At 35.2% G+C, this 15,321-nt stretch overlaps 1 protein-coding gene across 1 annotated transcript; it reads right to left on the bottom strand.

Moving 5' to 3' along the window:
- Window positions 1–4,885: 4,885 nt before the first annotated feature.
- On the bottom strand, window positions 4,886–12,443 carry gpr26 (G protein-coupled receptor 26). The gene is made up of 3 exons (XM_051132756.1): window positions 11,457–12,443; window positions 9,148–9,261; window positions 4,886–6,471 (listed from the first exon to the last, which is right to left on the bottom strand). Exons 1-3 carry the CDS (start codon window positions 12,125–12,127, stop codon window positions 6,207–6,209), a joined length of 1,050 nt encoding a protein of 349 aa, XP_050988713.1. The 5' UTR covers window positions 12,128–12,443; the 3' UTR covers window positions 4,886–6,206.
- Between the last annotated feature and the right edge of the window lie 2,878 nt (window positions 12,444–15,321).

Here is a 15,321-nt window from a genome sequence, read left to right on the forward strand (position 1 = left end):
TGGAATCAGTCACTCAATATTTAGTGTTAACAATGTTAAAAAAATGTAATATTTATGAGTTAGATTATAAACTTGTCAATTTAGTTGAGAGTGCAGTGCAATTCTGTGCTTCTGAATGGCTGTGATATTTCAGTGATTCTGTCACATCTGGTGTGGACAGCTAAATTGCTTGTTGCTGGAATCTCGTTGCTTCGCGTGTAGTTAGGACACGGTGTAATTCAGATTTTCCTTGCATTTGTCCCGGTGTCTCTCCCAGTATCTCTTTCAGACTCTTCACGTTGGTTATTTCTCCAGGGATTTAGCTGTATTAGCTCAGATAAACCCTTGGCTCTGTTCATTTATAATTGACATCGCAGCAGTCGTTCTCAATATACCATCAGCGTGTGTATTTGTGTCTGCATTGTTTACTCTAAATGCCCTTCTCATGTGGATACATGGTTTCAGAGCCTTAAAGGAAGTTGTCTCATGGTCAAATCCCTATAACATTTTAGCAATTACAGCAAAGAAGATTGGTTGTCTAAGAACAAAGCATCACTGCATGATCTCCTGCAGTCTCCAGACAGGGATTTGAAGTAGTCAGTAAGTGAAAACAACGTATAATCTTGTTAACCCTAAAGAAATCAATCTTTAAAACGATTCCTTTTTGTTCTGTGAAGAATGCTTATTGTGGTGCCAGAAGAGATGTACGTCATTTCAGCTTGACCCTAAATAGTTGCAGTTAGCGCAGAATAGACTTTGAAGTCTCTGAAGAGCTGCTCTCTCATGAGTTGTTCTGTGTTGTACTGCTATGAAGCTGTTCAGTTCATGAGTGGAAATAAGAGAACAAACTGACAGTGCTCTGTGTTTTCCTTTTCTTTTTTTACCCCTCTCTTTCTGTCTATCCGCTTGCTCAGTTTTTAATTGGGCTCACTGCGTGAGTCCCTGGAGAGTTCTGTGCTGTGTTTGTGTGGGTGAGTCTTGGAGCAAATGATAGTAATTTAGGAATTTGCTTGTGTATGTGCGATTGTGTGTGTGAAAGAGGTTAAATGTTTGTACAAGCATGTCCTTAAATGACTATGGTTAAGAGTGTCTGTCTGTGTGAATGTTGGTGTAGAATTGTGTAGAGTTTATTTCATCTAGGCTGTAGCCCACATTGTGTTCCACACAAGCTAATGGTGAAATTGAGGCTGTTTTAGATGTATAACAGCAGGAACCTTTACGAAACATGGTAACATGTAATAACATGTCGCTAAAGTGCCTAACAAATGAGGAACATTACAAGTAATTTATCATACAAAAGCAAATAACACTCAGTATGAGTTTCTAAGCTGGAGTACAGAAGAAAAAGAGATTTTTTTAATAAATATAGTTTATTTACAACTAATGCCTTTGGTTGCTGTCAGCAATCTGACATTCAGTCTCACATTCTCTTGGTAATCAAGCTTTCAAACAAGCTGTGATGAAATAGATTATTTTTTTCTTTTTTAAATTCACAGTAAGCTGTTATTGAAGATGACAGATGAGGTATTTCTTTTTGTGCCACTGGATATCTTCAAATTAGACTTTTCAAGTATTGTCAAGAGTTAAACGTGCCATTACCATTATCTACCATTATTACATGGCTCTCTGGAATACTTGATTCTGATTGGTCAATCAAGGAATCTTGCGGTCAAATATTTTAGTATTTTGACCTCTAAACTGTGTAATTGACTGTTCTCCCAGGCTGCCAGTCATCCTTACTTGGTAAATGTTCTTATATAAACTAGTAGAGCTCATGAAAATGATTATTAAAGAAATAGGTTTGTTAAACTAATTATTGTAAAATGGTTATTAAAGAACTAGTCATGTCTAATATGATTGGATAATATAGAGATAAAACATGTGTGTGATTTAGTGATTTAGTGGTGTTTTTTTTCTATTAAACCATAATATCAAGAGCTGATTGTAAATATATGAACACTTTAGATTAGGGAACACTATTCACTATTAACTTGTTGTTTATTAGCATGCATATTACTAGTATATTGGCTGTTTATTAGAACGTATTGCTTAGCACATATTAATTCCTTCACATTCTAGATCCCTTAACCCTACCCAATGCCTAAACAAAACTACTACAATTACCTTACTTACTATCAATAAACAGTAATTATAAGTTTATTGAGGGAAAACTTGTAGTAAATAGTGAATATGTTCCCTAGTCAGTGTTACCAAATATTTATATGTAAATTATACATACACATTTATACTACTGTTCAAACTTTTGGGGTCAGTAAGGTATTTTAATGTAAAAGAAGTATTTTATGGATACTAAGCCTGCATTTATTTATTTATTCTTGTCTATGACATTTGAAATTGTTTGATAAAATAACTAACTATAACTTGTGTATGTTCAATCTGTGACCCACAATATACTATATATATATATATATATATATATACACTCTTAAAAATAAAGGGTGCTTTAATAGGTTCTTCACAGCAATGCCATATAAGAACCGTTTTTGATTCCACCAAAGTTCTTTAAAACAAAACAAAACATCTCTTTCTTCAGATGTTAAAGTTTTTAATGGAACAGTTTAGCCAAAAAACTGTGTTTTTAAGAGTTTAAATATGTACACCTAAAATATAGGAGTGTGTAAAAAAAATAAAATAAAAAATAAAAAAATCTGAACTTTTAAATTAGGGCTGGGTACAAAATATACATTTCTAGAATATAATCGATTCTCATTTTCACGTAACTATATTGATTCCTAAATCCCAAAAATGGAGTAGTCTAGCCTGTTTTCAGTCAGTAAATGGAACATTGTAGCGTACCTCCCATCCAATAAATCGCAATAAGCTTTGTGCTTTGTTACTTTTGATATAAAACAAAGTCTCAGATTTCAAATTCTGTTAATTTATTGCAGTATTCAAACAATAAAATGCCATTTTGACGCTGTTTAATGTGGAGTTACACATTGCTGTATTGCCTCAGTTTAAGAGAAATGGCAGCCGAAGCACACATGAACTGAGCATCTCCTCTGCTTTACCAGTTACAGCATGAAATAAACATGAAATAAACACCCAAAGGTATGTTGAGAGAGTACAACTTAATGAAATATTTGTCCTGTCTTTTGTAATCGCTCAGAGACATCAATATAACCGTTGTAAATGTCTCGTAATGTCACATTCACCTCAGAAAAAAACATATTCAGTGACCATAAACTGTTTTTTAAACATTTTGCTAAATATTCATGATTCATGATTATGAACATATTCATGAACATATTCATGATTATTTTGACTGTTTTTCAGTGTTTAATTTATGTTTGAATAAATCTGTGAAGCTTTTATGACAGCTACTATTTAAATGTTCATATATATAAAAATGCATTGGAGTAAAAATATAATTATGTAATTATAAATGTGTCATTATAAAAACTTGATTGAGTGTAATTTAAGCATTTGTAAACTAATGAGTTCATTTTAGCCTTATTATTATAGTAATGTAGTACTAACTGAATCTCATGTATATTTTACAGCATTAGTTGAGAGTTTTTTTTTCCTTGATAAAATTGGGCGTGTACTGTACCCGATACACATCCAAAATGATCAATGTCGAATCAAATTTAACTGAATCATGAAACTTCTGTCAAAACCCAGTTAAGGCTGCATTTATGTGAGCAAATATGCTAAATATTATTGGAATTTAAAATCTCTCTTTTCTATTTAATATTAGGGCTGGCAAACGATTAATCGCAATTAATCGAATAGAAAATAAAAGTTTGAGTTTGCCTAATATATGTGTATATGTGTGTACTGTGTGTAATTATTATGTATATATAAATACACTCAAATCAATGTATATATTTGAGAGAAATGTTATTTATGTACAACATATTTTAGTTTAAATATATATATATATATATATATATATATATATATAATATAAATTCTATAAAAATTATAATAAATACATATACTTATAAATACTTCTTGAATATATACATGAATGTGCTTGTATTTACATATACATAATAATTACACACAGTACACGCATATATTAGGCAAACTCAAACTTTTATTTTCTATGCAATTAATCACGATTAATGGTTTGCCAGCCCTATTAAATATATATTTACATAGTAATATATTCCTGTCATGGCAAAGCTATATTTTGGGCAGTCATTATTGATACGTTTCCTCCAGTTTCAGTGTTGGTGTGATTACTGTCTTTTGCCTTTGTAGACCAGGATTGATGGATCACTGAGAAATGGGGATGACATACTCAGCAGAGAAAAATCCATAAAATGAAACAAACACAATAGAGGAGATAGGGAAGACCAGAGTAAGGACTGTTTTTATATGGGGGCTGTCGAGGCTGGAATCTGATGTAATTTTCTTCTGTTCTTGTTTGCTTTGCAAGTGGGGGTGGTAATAATTACCCAGAATTCTTTAGTGGTCTCATTTCTTGCAGTTCTATAACGTCTGCCTTCACGCTCTCTACTTCTCTTTTTATGGTTCCTTCTTTTCTTTTTCTTCTGAACCTGCAATTACAGAGACTTCTTGACTCTTTCTCTCTCTATTGTGTGCCTTCTGAGCCATAGCATGAGTGCAAAGTGCAAAGCTGTCTTCGTTTCAGTTGAACAGAGGAGGGATGAAATCTGTTTTAAACCGTTTCACAAAGTAATTGTCTCTCCCACATTCCTATCGCGCTCTCTCTCTTTCTTTCTCCTGCTGTGGAATTGAACTTTCCATGCATTTCTCTTCCTTTTCTCAGAAAGAGGGAAACTTAGAAGGCAAGGACTAGATATGCAGAACGTAAATTGGACTTCTTTGCTTGCGTTTCATTTCTATTGTGCTTCGTGCTCCATAAAAATCGGTCAAACAAATAACAGAAACCTCTGCTCTTTTCAAACGCACTGTTTATTGTCATCAAAGTCACAAAGATATTTATGTAGCAAAATTTAAAACTACGTTATTTTCTGCTTAACAAAAATAGACATGTTTCTTCCTAAGGCTTTACATTTGCACGAAAGAAAAACATTTAAACATGTAGTTTTATACATAATAATGTTCCCACTTCCAAATGTCACATATTCGCACACATACACACTCTACAAAAAAATAAAACAATACATATTTACTATAGAGTGACATTCAAATATAAATTACCCTGTAGAAATGATTTACTCTTTAAAAATACAAAAATGTATATGCATATATACAATACATAGACAAAGAACAGCATTGTAAAACGATAAGGGAAAGAAAAAGTCACTTTTTCCATTTTGCAAGACTTTTTTTTCTGTATCTTGTGGCCAGTGTTCCCACACAGAGAACATTAATTAAGTAAACCCATATGACAGCACTTCAGGCACTTGCACAATATTTTCACGCATATTTTTCAGAGGCAAGTAAGAAAAAGAGATTGTTTATGCCGTCAGAATTGAATCCAACATTTTTTAAGCTGTGTTGTTTCACTCTCAATAAATATTCATTTTATCTCCTCTGTTTGTACCCTTTGGTTTACACATCGTTATTTCTCTACAATTCTCTGCTGAAATGAGCTTGTTAGTTTCATAAACTTCCTATAAAGCAGGTTGTGTTTTAAATAAATAAATAAAATAAATAAAGGCACCATAAGAACAGGTCCACCCATTGCTTTTGGGCTTCATATCTAAACCCTGAAGATACAATACATGCTACAAAAACCAAAACCACATGCCACTGAGTTCCACTAAAACATCATCTAGAAAATATTTCCTATTCTGTTTTGAAAAACTCACAATGCGATCTTGTTTTCTCACATTTGACCGTGTGATACAGTTTAAGTCAAAGGAGTCACTTATTCGTTAAGTCTAAACAGCACTTTAGCACTATAACATAGGAGACAAATCAGACCACGATACGTAACAGGGCCTACGGATTCTCTTTGAATGTTGGCTAACTAGCAGCTTTCGTGGCTTGCAGCTTTACAGAAGTTTGACTTCAGAATCGATTGGAGAAAGAAGGAAAGGTAGAAAGAAAGAACGAAAGAACGAAAGAGAATCAATAAATATTTTTATAAAAAAGAATCTCTTTTGCTACTAAAATCTCTTGCTACAGTTACATCTCAAATTCTTTTTGAGTTGAGAAATGCAGAGCCTGCTCTCCCGCTGTTTCCTCTGCCTGCATTGTTCTCTCTCCCTCCAGAGTCGAAGCTCTACCTTTGTGATCGTTCATCTCTATAGCAACAGGAGTCCTCAGTCTGCAGGTCTGGCTCCGACTCCCCCGTCTTTTACGATTTCCTTGGCCCTCCCAATCTTTCCGTTTTCCTGCTGATGCCCGGAGCCATTCGGGGAGCTGCGTTTCAAGAGTCGATTGGTGATGTCACTGCAGGTCTTCCTGTATTGGTGTCGCAGAAGAGAGTAGACGAAGGGGTCGCATGCAGCTTTGCTGTACGCCAGACACTTACACAGCACGCCCCAATATGGATTAAATGGCTCCGTCACAAATAGCTCCACAATCCTAAAGACATGACACCCACATGAGCAAGACAAGCTGCAAAGTCCCTTCTTTGCATATGGAAGGTTATACAGTTGTATAGCGGAGGGAGTAAATGCAGAACAGTTTCTGTTTTTTAGTTACTTTAGTGAGGGACAATCTGTGAACTGAATGGGACACTAACAACTGCTTTTAAAAATTGCTTTTGACAGAGGCTTTCAGGAGGATACACAAGACGGTTTCATCCCTCCATCTTCTCTGAGCTTAGGTTATGTAACATGCCTAGTCAGGAGGCCCTTCTTCATTTTGGATTATGAGTCAGGTGGACATACATGACCAGAGACATTAGTACAAGAGCTACAGGCTTCACATTTCATAACTTGTAGGATACTGCAGGGGGAGACCAGTTTTTGTGAAATGTTTACAAAGTACTTGTAATTAGATTATATTACATTTTAAAATGCTTGTTAGATTACAGTTACTCTTTAATGGATTGCACGATTACATATTATTCGCACAGTATTTTAAACCAATTAAATTTTAATTTTAATTAACTTAAATAATTGTCCATTTTGACATTTATCTGATGCTAGTTAATGATAACAATGACCATGCATGTAAACACAATATTTTTTTACTTTTAGTACTTTTTATTTTAAAGTAATTATTTCAGGGTTCATACAAGGTGCTTAAAGTGCTTGAAGTACTTGAATTTGACTTTCAGTTAAACCATTGCACTGCAAAATGATTCACTCTTTTGAAGCGTTCCAATCGGATCACGTATCGTGAATCATTTGATTCAGTTTGGGATTTCAAACTGTGTATCACAAATAATTTGATTTAGGTCGGAATGGGTTCTTAAATCATTTCACAAAATGAATTATTCAAATCAAATGATTCACAATATGCGATTTGATGTCCTGTTATAAATCAGATGATTCACAATAAGCAAAGTTTCCGACCTAAATCAAATGATTTTGTGATCCACGCTCCTGAAATGATATGGTTCTTCAGAGTGTGGATCATGAATTATTTGATTTAGATCGGAACGGGTTGATGAATCATTTTGCAAATCGAATGATTCAAGTCAAATGATTCGCGATATGTGATTTGAAGTCCCGATGTAAATTAAATGATTCACAATACGCAAAGTTCCAACCTATGTCAAATGATTTGCGATCCACGCTCCTGAAATGATATGGTTCTTCAGAGCGTGGATCACAAATCATTTGATATAGATTGGAACTTCAGAGCTCGGATCGCAAATGATTTGATTCAGTTTGAGACTTCATTATGGGTTCGTGAATCATTTGTGTCAGATCAGGATTTCGAAGCGCTTTTGTGAATTTTTTTAGACTTTTTTTTAAAAACAGTAGAAAATATCAAACCATTTAGGCAGTACAGTTATAAAAACAAAACAAGAAGAAATAAAGTATACACAAATACAAATCCCTTTTACAAATACAAAATTAAATATATTTTTTTATTAGAATATATTTCCCTTTTTTAATTTTGAAATAGAAGACATTATTTGATAAGTGAGATGAAGTCCTGATTGAAGTCCTTGAAAATCAAAAAGTAGTGCTTGAAAAGTCCTTGAACGTTTTGGAATTTCATTTAATACACTTGTGTTGATAATAAGGAATAGAATATATTTTGGTTTTATTTTTATATCAGTTTGGTTCACAGTAATTACTCAATCTATTAGATAAATGGGTTATATCAGAAATAATCGAAAAGTAATTGAAAAGTAGTCCCATTATATTACCTAAAATGTTGAATCTAATAGATTAGACTGTTGGCGTTTTTCATCAGGTACTTTGTAGTCAGCGATGGACTGCAATTTATAAGCAATCTATATTACTTATTATTTGTAATGCATATTTTGATGCAACATATTTAAATTATTACTACACTCTAAAAAATGCATCTCAGCACTTGGTGAAATATGGACAAACCCAGTGGTTGGGTTAAATGTTTAACCAAACCTTCTGGGTAGTTTTATTTAACTCAACTATTGTTTAAGAATTACTATATTGCTCAAAATTTACCCAAAATAGGTTGTAAGTTAAAAATCAAACACATAATTATTAGAGCCATCAGCAGTAATCAAAAGGTGAACGTTTATCAATAAGCAAGTAAAAAATGTTAATTATTTAATTATTATTTAGTCAACGTATTAATAAATGTTCATTTATTAAACACATTAATAAGTGTTAATTTCCAACCTATTTTGGGTTCATTTTAAGCAAGAAATATAGTCATTTTAAGCAAAAGTTGAGTTAAATAAAACTACCAAGAACTACCCATCAACTACCCAGTTTGCTAAGTTTGTGCATATTTCACCCAGATCTGGGTTGTTTTTAACCCTGCATTTTTTGTGTGTATATTTGATTGCTTTTCATTTTATCTACATCACTGACTTTTTTTTTTTTTTTGCTTTAAATGATGTTGTTCCTTAGCTAAAGGAATTAGTACCATATAAAGGTATTAATTAATAAAACTATTCAGTAATGTTCACTAACAAAATGGAAAATGTTACAGATGCCTCCAGTCTCCTTTAAACAATGTGCAGTGTCCTCCAGTTTATTAGTATTACATCAAGCATGCAGCTTAATACCATCCAGGGATCTCAATATCTCAAAATAACAGCATGACTGCACAGATGCTGAGCCCAGGGGAGAAAAACAGGTGGCTTACCTGGTAATGACATAAGGGGTGAAACAGACGACGAAGGTTCCAATGAAGGTACTAATTTTGCGTGTGGCTCTCTGTCTCCTCCTTTTCTGCTCCTCCAAACAGCGCTGACGAACACTGGGCAAAAGTTTTGACCACCATTTAGATGATTTCTCTCACTTGAATTATGTCATTAATGCATATGAGACAAGCACACTTTTTCCAGCTTCAAACAGATGTTATCTATCTGTGTCTATGCACCAGAAACACATACTTCACCACATTATGAACCTTTTAAACATTCTGACTAAACATAACAGGTGTTACCATAGAGTGAGGATGTTTGCCCAAGCTGTTTCAGCGAATCATTGAAATGTCAGATTAACTTCGTCACACCTGCAGTGGATTATTTAACACTTGCTCACATGGTCACTTGTGTCAAGAAGTAGTATGGCGTGATTATTTGATTGCTATATCAGTCTATAAAAAGCTGTAGCTTTTTATTTATTTATTTGCATGGATAGCACAAGAGCCAACAGCTGGCAGTCATTTTCCTTTCTCTTTGCATATGTGGAGTTCTCTGATACATCCCCTGCCTGAACACCAGATGTGCTCATTACATGTGGTTTGTAGGGCTATTGTGATTTGTCATTGTTGGTTAATAAGTTATTGTGGTCGACATGTTGCCATTGAAAGTCATCCAAAGCTCTGGGCAATGAGCTGGTGGTGTACACTCTCTGATGAGCACAAATGTCTCTTGATATCTGTTGGCATGTGAGAGAGGTGTGTACAGATGTGTATTTCTCTGTATTTGGTACAGAATACAACATTTTATTATGTAAGGTTGATCATTGATTTACTTTAAAGTAGAAATTGTAGATCACAGTTCTACTAATGCCTTGTGCCATTGCACAAGTTACATTTGTGATAGAAATTTTAGTGGTTCAGTGTAGGGCTGTCACGAGTCCTCAATTCAATTTGAGCACTCTGTGTTAAAAAATCCTCGATTGCATTTTGCCTGTATGTCGAGTTACCAGCAAAATACCGAAAGTGATGCATTCCATGGACGAGAATCCATGAAATGCATGATTAGACCATTTTCCAAGGCTGCGTGATATACTAAACCTATTTAAAATCATAAAGCATAGTGCTATTGTGAATTCACAAACCCTACGATTGAATTAAATCAATGCGATGCAGGTTTAATATATATTATAATACAGTTTTGTTCAATAAAACATATGATTACTTGCTTTTGATACTTTATTAGAACTAATTATTGTTGTCTTATTGCTATAATATATGCATTTGAAGTAATCTTAAAGGCTGTTGTTTGCTTAGGTTTGTTTTTACTACTACAAAAAATTATAATGATCAGATTTCTCGATTAATCGGCAGAATAATCGACAGATTACTCGATTACCAGAATAATCGTTAGCCTAGTGTAATCCCTAGCCTAGTGTTAGTTGTTTATATTATTTATTTATTTATGTAGAGACGTTACTTTGTTTCTGTGAAATATCCAAAGAAAAAAAATACATGTTAACTTAGTTCAGAACAATTATTTAGGATTTAGTAGGTTAAAATCCCTGTCAGATCTAGTGTAGAGAGGGCAGTGGACCAAAACTGTGGTGCTGAAACCCAGCAGCTCTAAAGAGTTTCTCTGGCCTCTATTTAATATTTGAGTGCTGAATATGTGATTATAATATTGATATATCCAAGGATATAACATACATGTTTAGTTAGTTCAGAACAATTGTTTAGGATTCAGTAGGTTGAAATCCCTGTCAGATCTAGTGTAGAGGGCAGTGGACCAAAACTGTGGTGCTGAAATCCAGCAGCTCTAAAGAGTTTATCTAACACTCTATTTAATATTTGAGTGCTGAGTATGTGATATAATATTTATTGGTGCAGACACTTAAGAGCTAAATTTGAAGAGAATATTAGTAAGTTTAACAATCAGTTTAATATTACACATAATAGCACTTTAATATTAAGAAAAAGCATACATGGCAATTAGAGAAAGGGGTATTCCCAGAGTTCCATATACAAACATTATTGGTGTTATTGGTTATTTGTTTGGGTTTTGTTGCATTTTATGTTGTTCATTAAATTTATAGTGTTTGTTAACATGGTAATATTTGAATTATTACAGACTATAGTTATTGCATTTGACAACTAAATAACCTATTGACAGTATGTAAAACTTGCCGTCGCCAATATCGGTGTATTGTCGTCACCGTGTTTCTACGATAAAGTTCTGAAAACCACCGCTGCCAGTTTTCTTTCTTTGTTTCTAACCGTAAAATTGGCATATTCTCACTCATTCTTACCTGGGGTGAATGTCCACTAGCAATACGAGCGTTTGCATGGTTATCACATCTATGCGCTTGCAGTGAAAGCGCGCAACTTTGAGCACTTTCAGATACGTGACGCAGAGCACCACCGACACCAGCAGGAACGTGAGCGAGTGCAGCACCATGGTGTAAATTGCGAACTGCGTCTTGGCATTGACCGCCCTGCCGTTACAGAGCGTGCACGACGCGTACAGCTGATGGTAGCCCACCCAGGAGAGGCACGCGGCAACCACAGAGAAGGACAACGAGTGCACCCACGTGTAAGCCAGAGCGAGTACAGCGTCCCGGTGACGGATCCTGGAATGGTAACTCAGAGGGAACACCACTGCAACCCACCGGTCGATGCTGAGCGCAGCCATACTCAGCATGGAGTTGGTGGTCAGGAAAGTGTCCAGAAACCCGACCACCTGACAGAAAATTTGTCCTCCCGGATGTGCATTACTCAACACCCCGAAAAGAGTCAACGGCATGCTGGAGGCGGACAGGAGCAGGTTGCAGAACGTCAGGTTGAGTATAAACAACCCAGGAACCTGCTTGCGAATTTCGGCATTGTACAAGAAGCAGATCAGCACCAGCACGTTGGACAGCAGCGACACAACGATGATCACGACGAGTAGGAGAGAGAGCGCAAGCTCCGCTGTGTGCATGATGTTCCCCGCTCTTAAAGCCCCCAACTTTAAACCGCAACTCCAGGACAGTTCATGACGGGGAACTAAATGTCATCAATACAACTTGTAGATCCCCCAACGCGGTATCCACTTGTACACAGACGCTCGATGCACGGCTTTCCATGACTCCGACCTCCGTTCAGTCAGCCAAGTGCTGGGAAAATCCATCCAAACAGTTGGAACGCGAAACCTCAGGAGTGGACGATTAATCAGCTCTCCCTCGCAACCCTAAAGGAATGCCTAGCGCAATTGCGCAGCTCGGGTTTGCCCGCGCTTCTAATGCAGAATTCGCCCTTGAAACAGCTTTATATGTCAAAATGTCACCCCCCTCCACCCCCCACACACACTCACGAAATGCGCACACGTGACTAGCGTCAAGGGAATCGTCAGGGAATTAATTTTGTGAGGGGACTAAATTTAGAAAGTGTTTATATTTATCGAAGGGAACTCTTTCACGTCACGATGAGGCAGAAGCCCTGGGTCTCGTGGTACAATTTCATGATTCGCTCGCACACAGCTACAAGATCTCAAAGAGCAGTAGTCACCTTTATGCATTTAGAAACGCGATTTCGAACGCATTTAGTTTTAGTTTACTTGGTGGTTTGTAGAACTATGCGTCTCAAACTTTTTATTCAGACTGCTTATTTTTAAAATGTGTAAATTAATGTCAAGTACAAAGTCCTCAATAATGCACATACATTAAAAACATGGAGATTTTAAATATGCATTAAGTTACTGAGTTTGGCTGAAGACATTTTGTCCTCACCATTGAACATGCTGAGAGACTCCATGGAAATTATGAAAATTTCAATTTCATCTCCAACAATCAAATGTTTGATTAATATCAAAGAATTCCTAGAGAGAGTGAAAAATAATCTGAGGAGCTCTTCAACAGCAAATGGAATGGCTAGAGGCAGACACAAAGAGAGTGCTTTTACAGTTTTTCTCGATTGCTAAAACACTATAAGTAGTCTTTTGAACTAAAATTTCAAAACCATAATGCCATTTTTCAAAAAGCACACCCATTTTCCTAAACTATAAACACTACTCCCCTGCTTTAACACATGAGTCAGATTTGGTGAACTGTTACTGCAAAACTCTACACACAAATCCCTACATTTCTCAGTGCTTACACCATGTGATCATTTAGAAAGCACTAGCATTCAATATTGTTCACTCAAGTCTGCAAAGTTTGAGCTCAATTAGTACACAATTACCCAAGTGGAAACACTAGGAGTCAAAATTTATCACACACCAATCAGAAGCTTCGATTTAGATAAAAGGGCCAAAGTCAGTTTACAGTTTGGTGCTTTTCTCAGATCAGAAATGAAATTCTCAAAACTACTTGTTCAACCTCCACATCATGTAATCACTTGTGCACATCATAAAATGTTTCTAATTTTTTTTTTTTTACAAGTTGTGTTTGCTTTGGTACGTTCATGTAACTGATTATGCAATGGATTTGTCTGCTTTTTCCTACATTTTCAGTCCCTATTGTCATGTTGCTATAGTCTTACCCCTCAAAACATCAAGTCATTAGCTCATCGTATATGTCTTTGCAGGAAATGCTAAACTTTTTATCTAGTTGTCATAAACGGTCAAGCATATTCTACACATTTCTATTAGACTTTTTGTATATTTGCCATAAATTGTTAAAGTGAATACTGACTTTCACCAGAGACTACAGATCAACCAATGATAAAGCAGTTCTTTGAAATAGCTCAAAGGTACATCTCAACATCTCATGAACCTTCAGTTGGAAAGCATATATAGACAGAGGACAACACAACACAGTTACAAATTCTGACAGTGCACTTTCTAATGTATATTTCCGCCTTTGCCCATATTTACTTTTTTCTTTCCTATTGCACAATGACTTTGTAATGTATTTATATGTTATTTTATTTTGTTATATATATATATATATATATATATATATATATATATATATTTTTTTTTTTTTTTTTTTTTTTTTTTTTTTGTCAGACCACTAGTAAAAGTGTAACTGTGAATACTATCTGCTCTTTTTCAATCAATATCCCGCATACAGTAATATGCAATTTCGAAGACAAAGAGTATAAGGTGAAGAATGACGACAACAACATGGAAGAGAAATAGGAAGGGCAAGAAAACAAGCAGTCTTATATATTTTAGTTGATGCGTGCCATGCAAGGGGATTTTACCTCTGCTGCCTGTCCATGCCCAATTTAGTCTGTGATGTTGAGGAGGTTGTTTGGCCTGTCCCAGACCAAAGACAGGGTGCTGGGGCAGAACAATTATTTTTGTTGTTGTTTGCTGTTCTACAGTACAATAAATTAAGGATTAAAACACTTGCAAATGCATACATTTGTTGTGTTCATCGTGTTAATTTAAAAAAAAAAATTTCCCCAAGCAACACTTATTACCAGTTTTCGTAGTATTGTTTTGAATTGATCTCATCAGTGTGTAAAACTGTGTTATAGTGTGTGTGTTTTTGAGGGTTTGTGTGTCATGTCTGAGAGCAAAGTTTGTTTTTTCAGCAAGATTGAGTGGTTTTGAGTGGAGAGCTTCATTTTGACCTGAATATAGTAAGTTTAGGGAATTGAGTTAGAAGTTACGGATTTGTGTTTAGAGTTCCGCAAAAGCGAGGCATAATTTCAAGAAATGTGTTTAAGCAATTGAGAAAAACTGTAATCAAACCTTTGGTAAAATATTGATTTAAGCCACCTTGGGGAGAAACAGGATGCATTTATTGTTCAAGCCAAATCATTTATACATTCATTCCACACATAATCTGTGTAATTTAACACATAATCAAGTTATTGTTGGATTCTATTTAAGTAGAATTGCAGTGTTTTGAGAGTACATTTTAAAAAAATGTGTGTGTGCCGTAGTTGATGTAATGTTTTCAGTCACACACATTTATTTAAAGGTTATTTAATGGGTTATATTGAGTTCAAAACACACCCTGCAGTTTTTAACATAAATGTGGGCTCTCTCAATAATAACGAATCCAGTATTGCTAATGCAAACAGTCGTTTCTTGGACTTGGCACTGTATTTGAATACAAAAATAGAGAGAGAGTTAGAGGGGAGAGCCAAGCTTGATGCATTTGGCTCTTGTTTGCTTGGCTGGGGGATGTCAGATGAATTTCCTGTATGTGAATTTGTACACATGCACGTGTCCGTGCGAGT

This window comes from Labeo rohita, chromosome 17 (assembly GCF_022985175.1).
Source record: "Labeo rohita strain BAU-BD-2019 chromosome 17, IGBB_LRoh.1.0, whole genome shotgun sequence".
NCBI classification, from domain to species: Eukaryota; Metazoa; Chordata; class Actinopteri; order Cypriniformes; family Cyprinidae; genus Labeo; species Labeo rohita.

Coding starts and splice junctions, on each gene's coding strand:
- gpr26 (XM_051132756.1), bottom strand. CDS start 12,127: ATGCACACAGCGGAGCTTGCGCTCTCTCTCCTACTCGTCGTGATCATC. Junction 9,262..11,456: donor CTAGTGGACATTCACCCCAG/GTAAGAATGAGT, acceptor ACTTTTGCCCAG/TGTTCGTCAGCGCTGTTTGG. Junction 6,472..9,147: donor ACCCCTTATGTCATTACCAG/GTAAGCCACCTG, acceptor TCATGTCTTTAG/GATTGTGGAGCTATTTGTGA.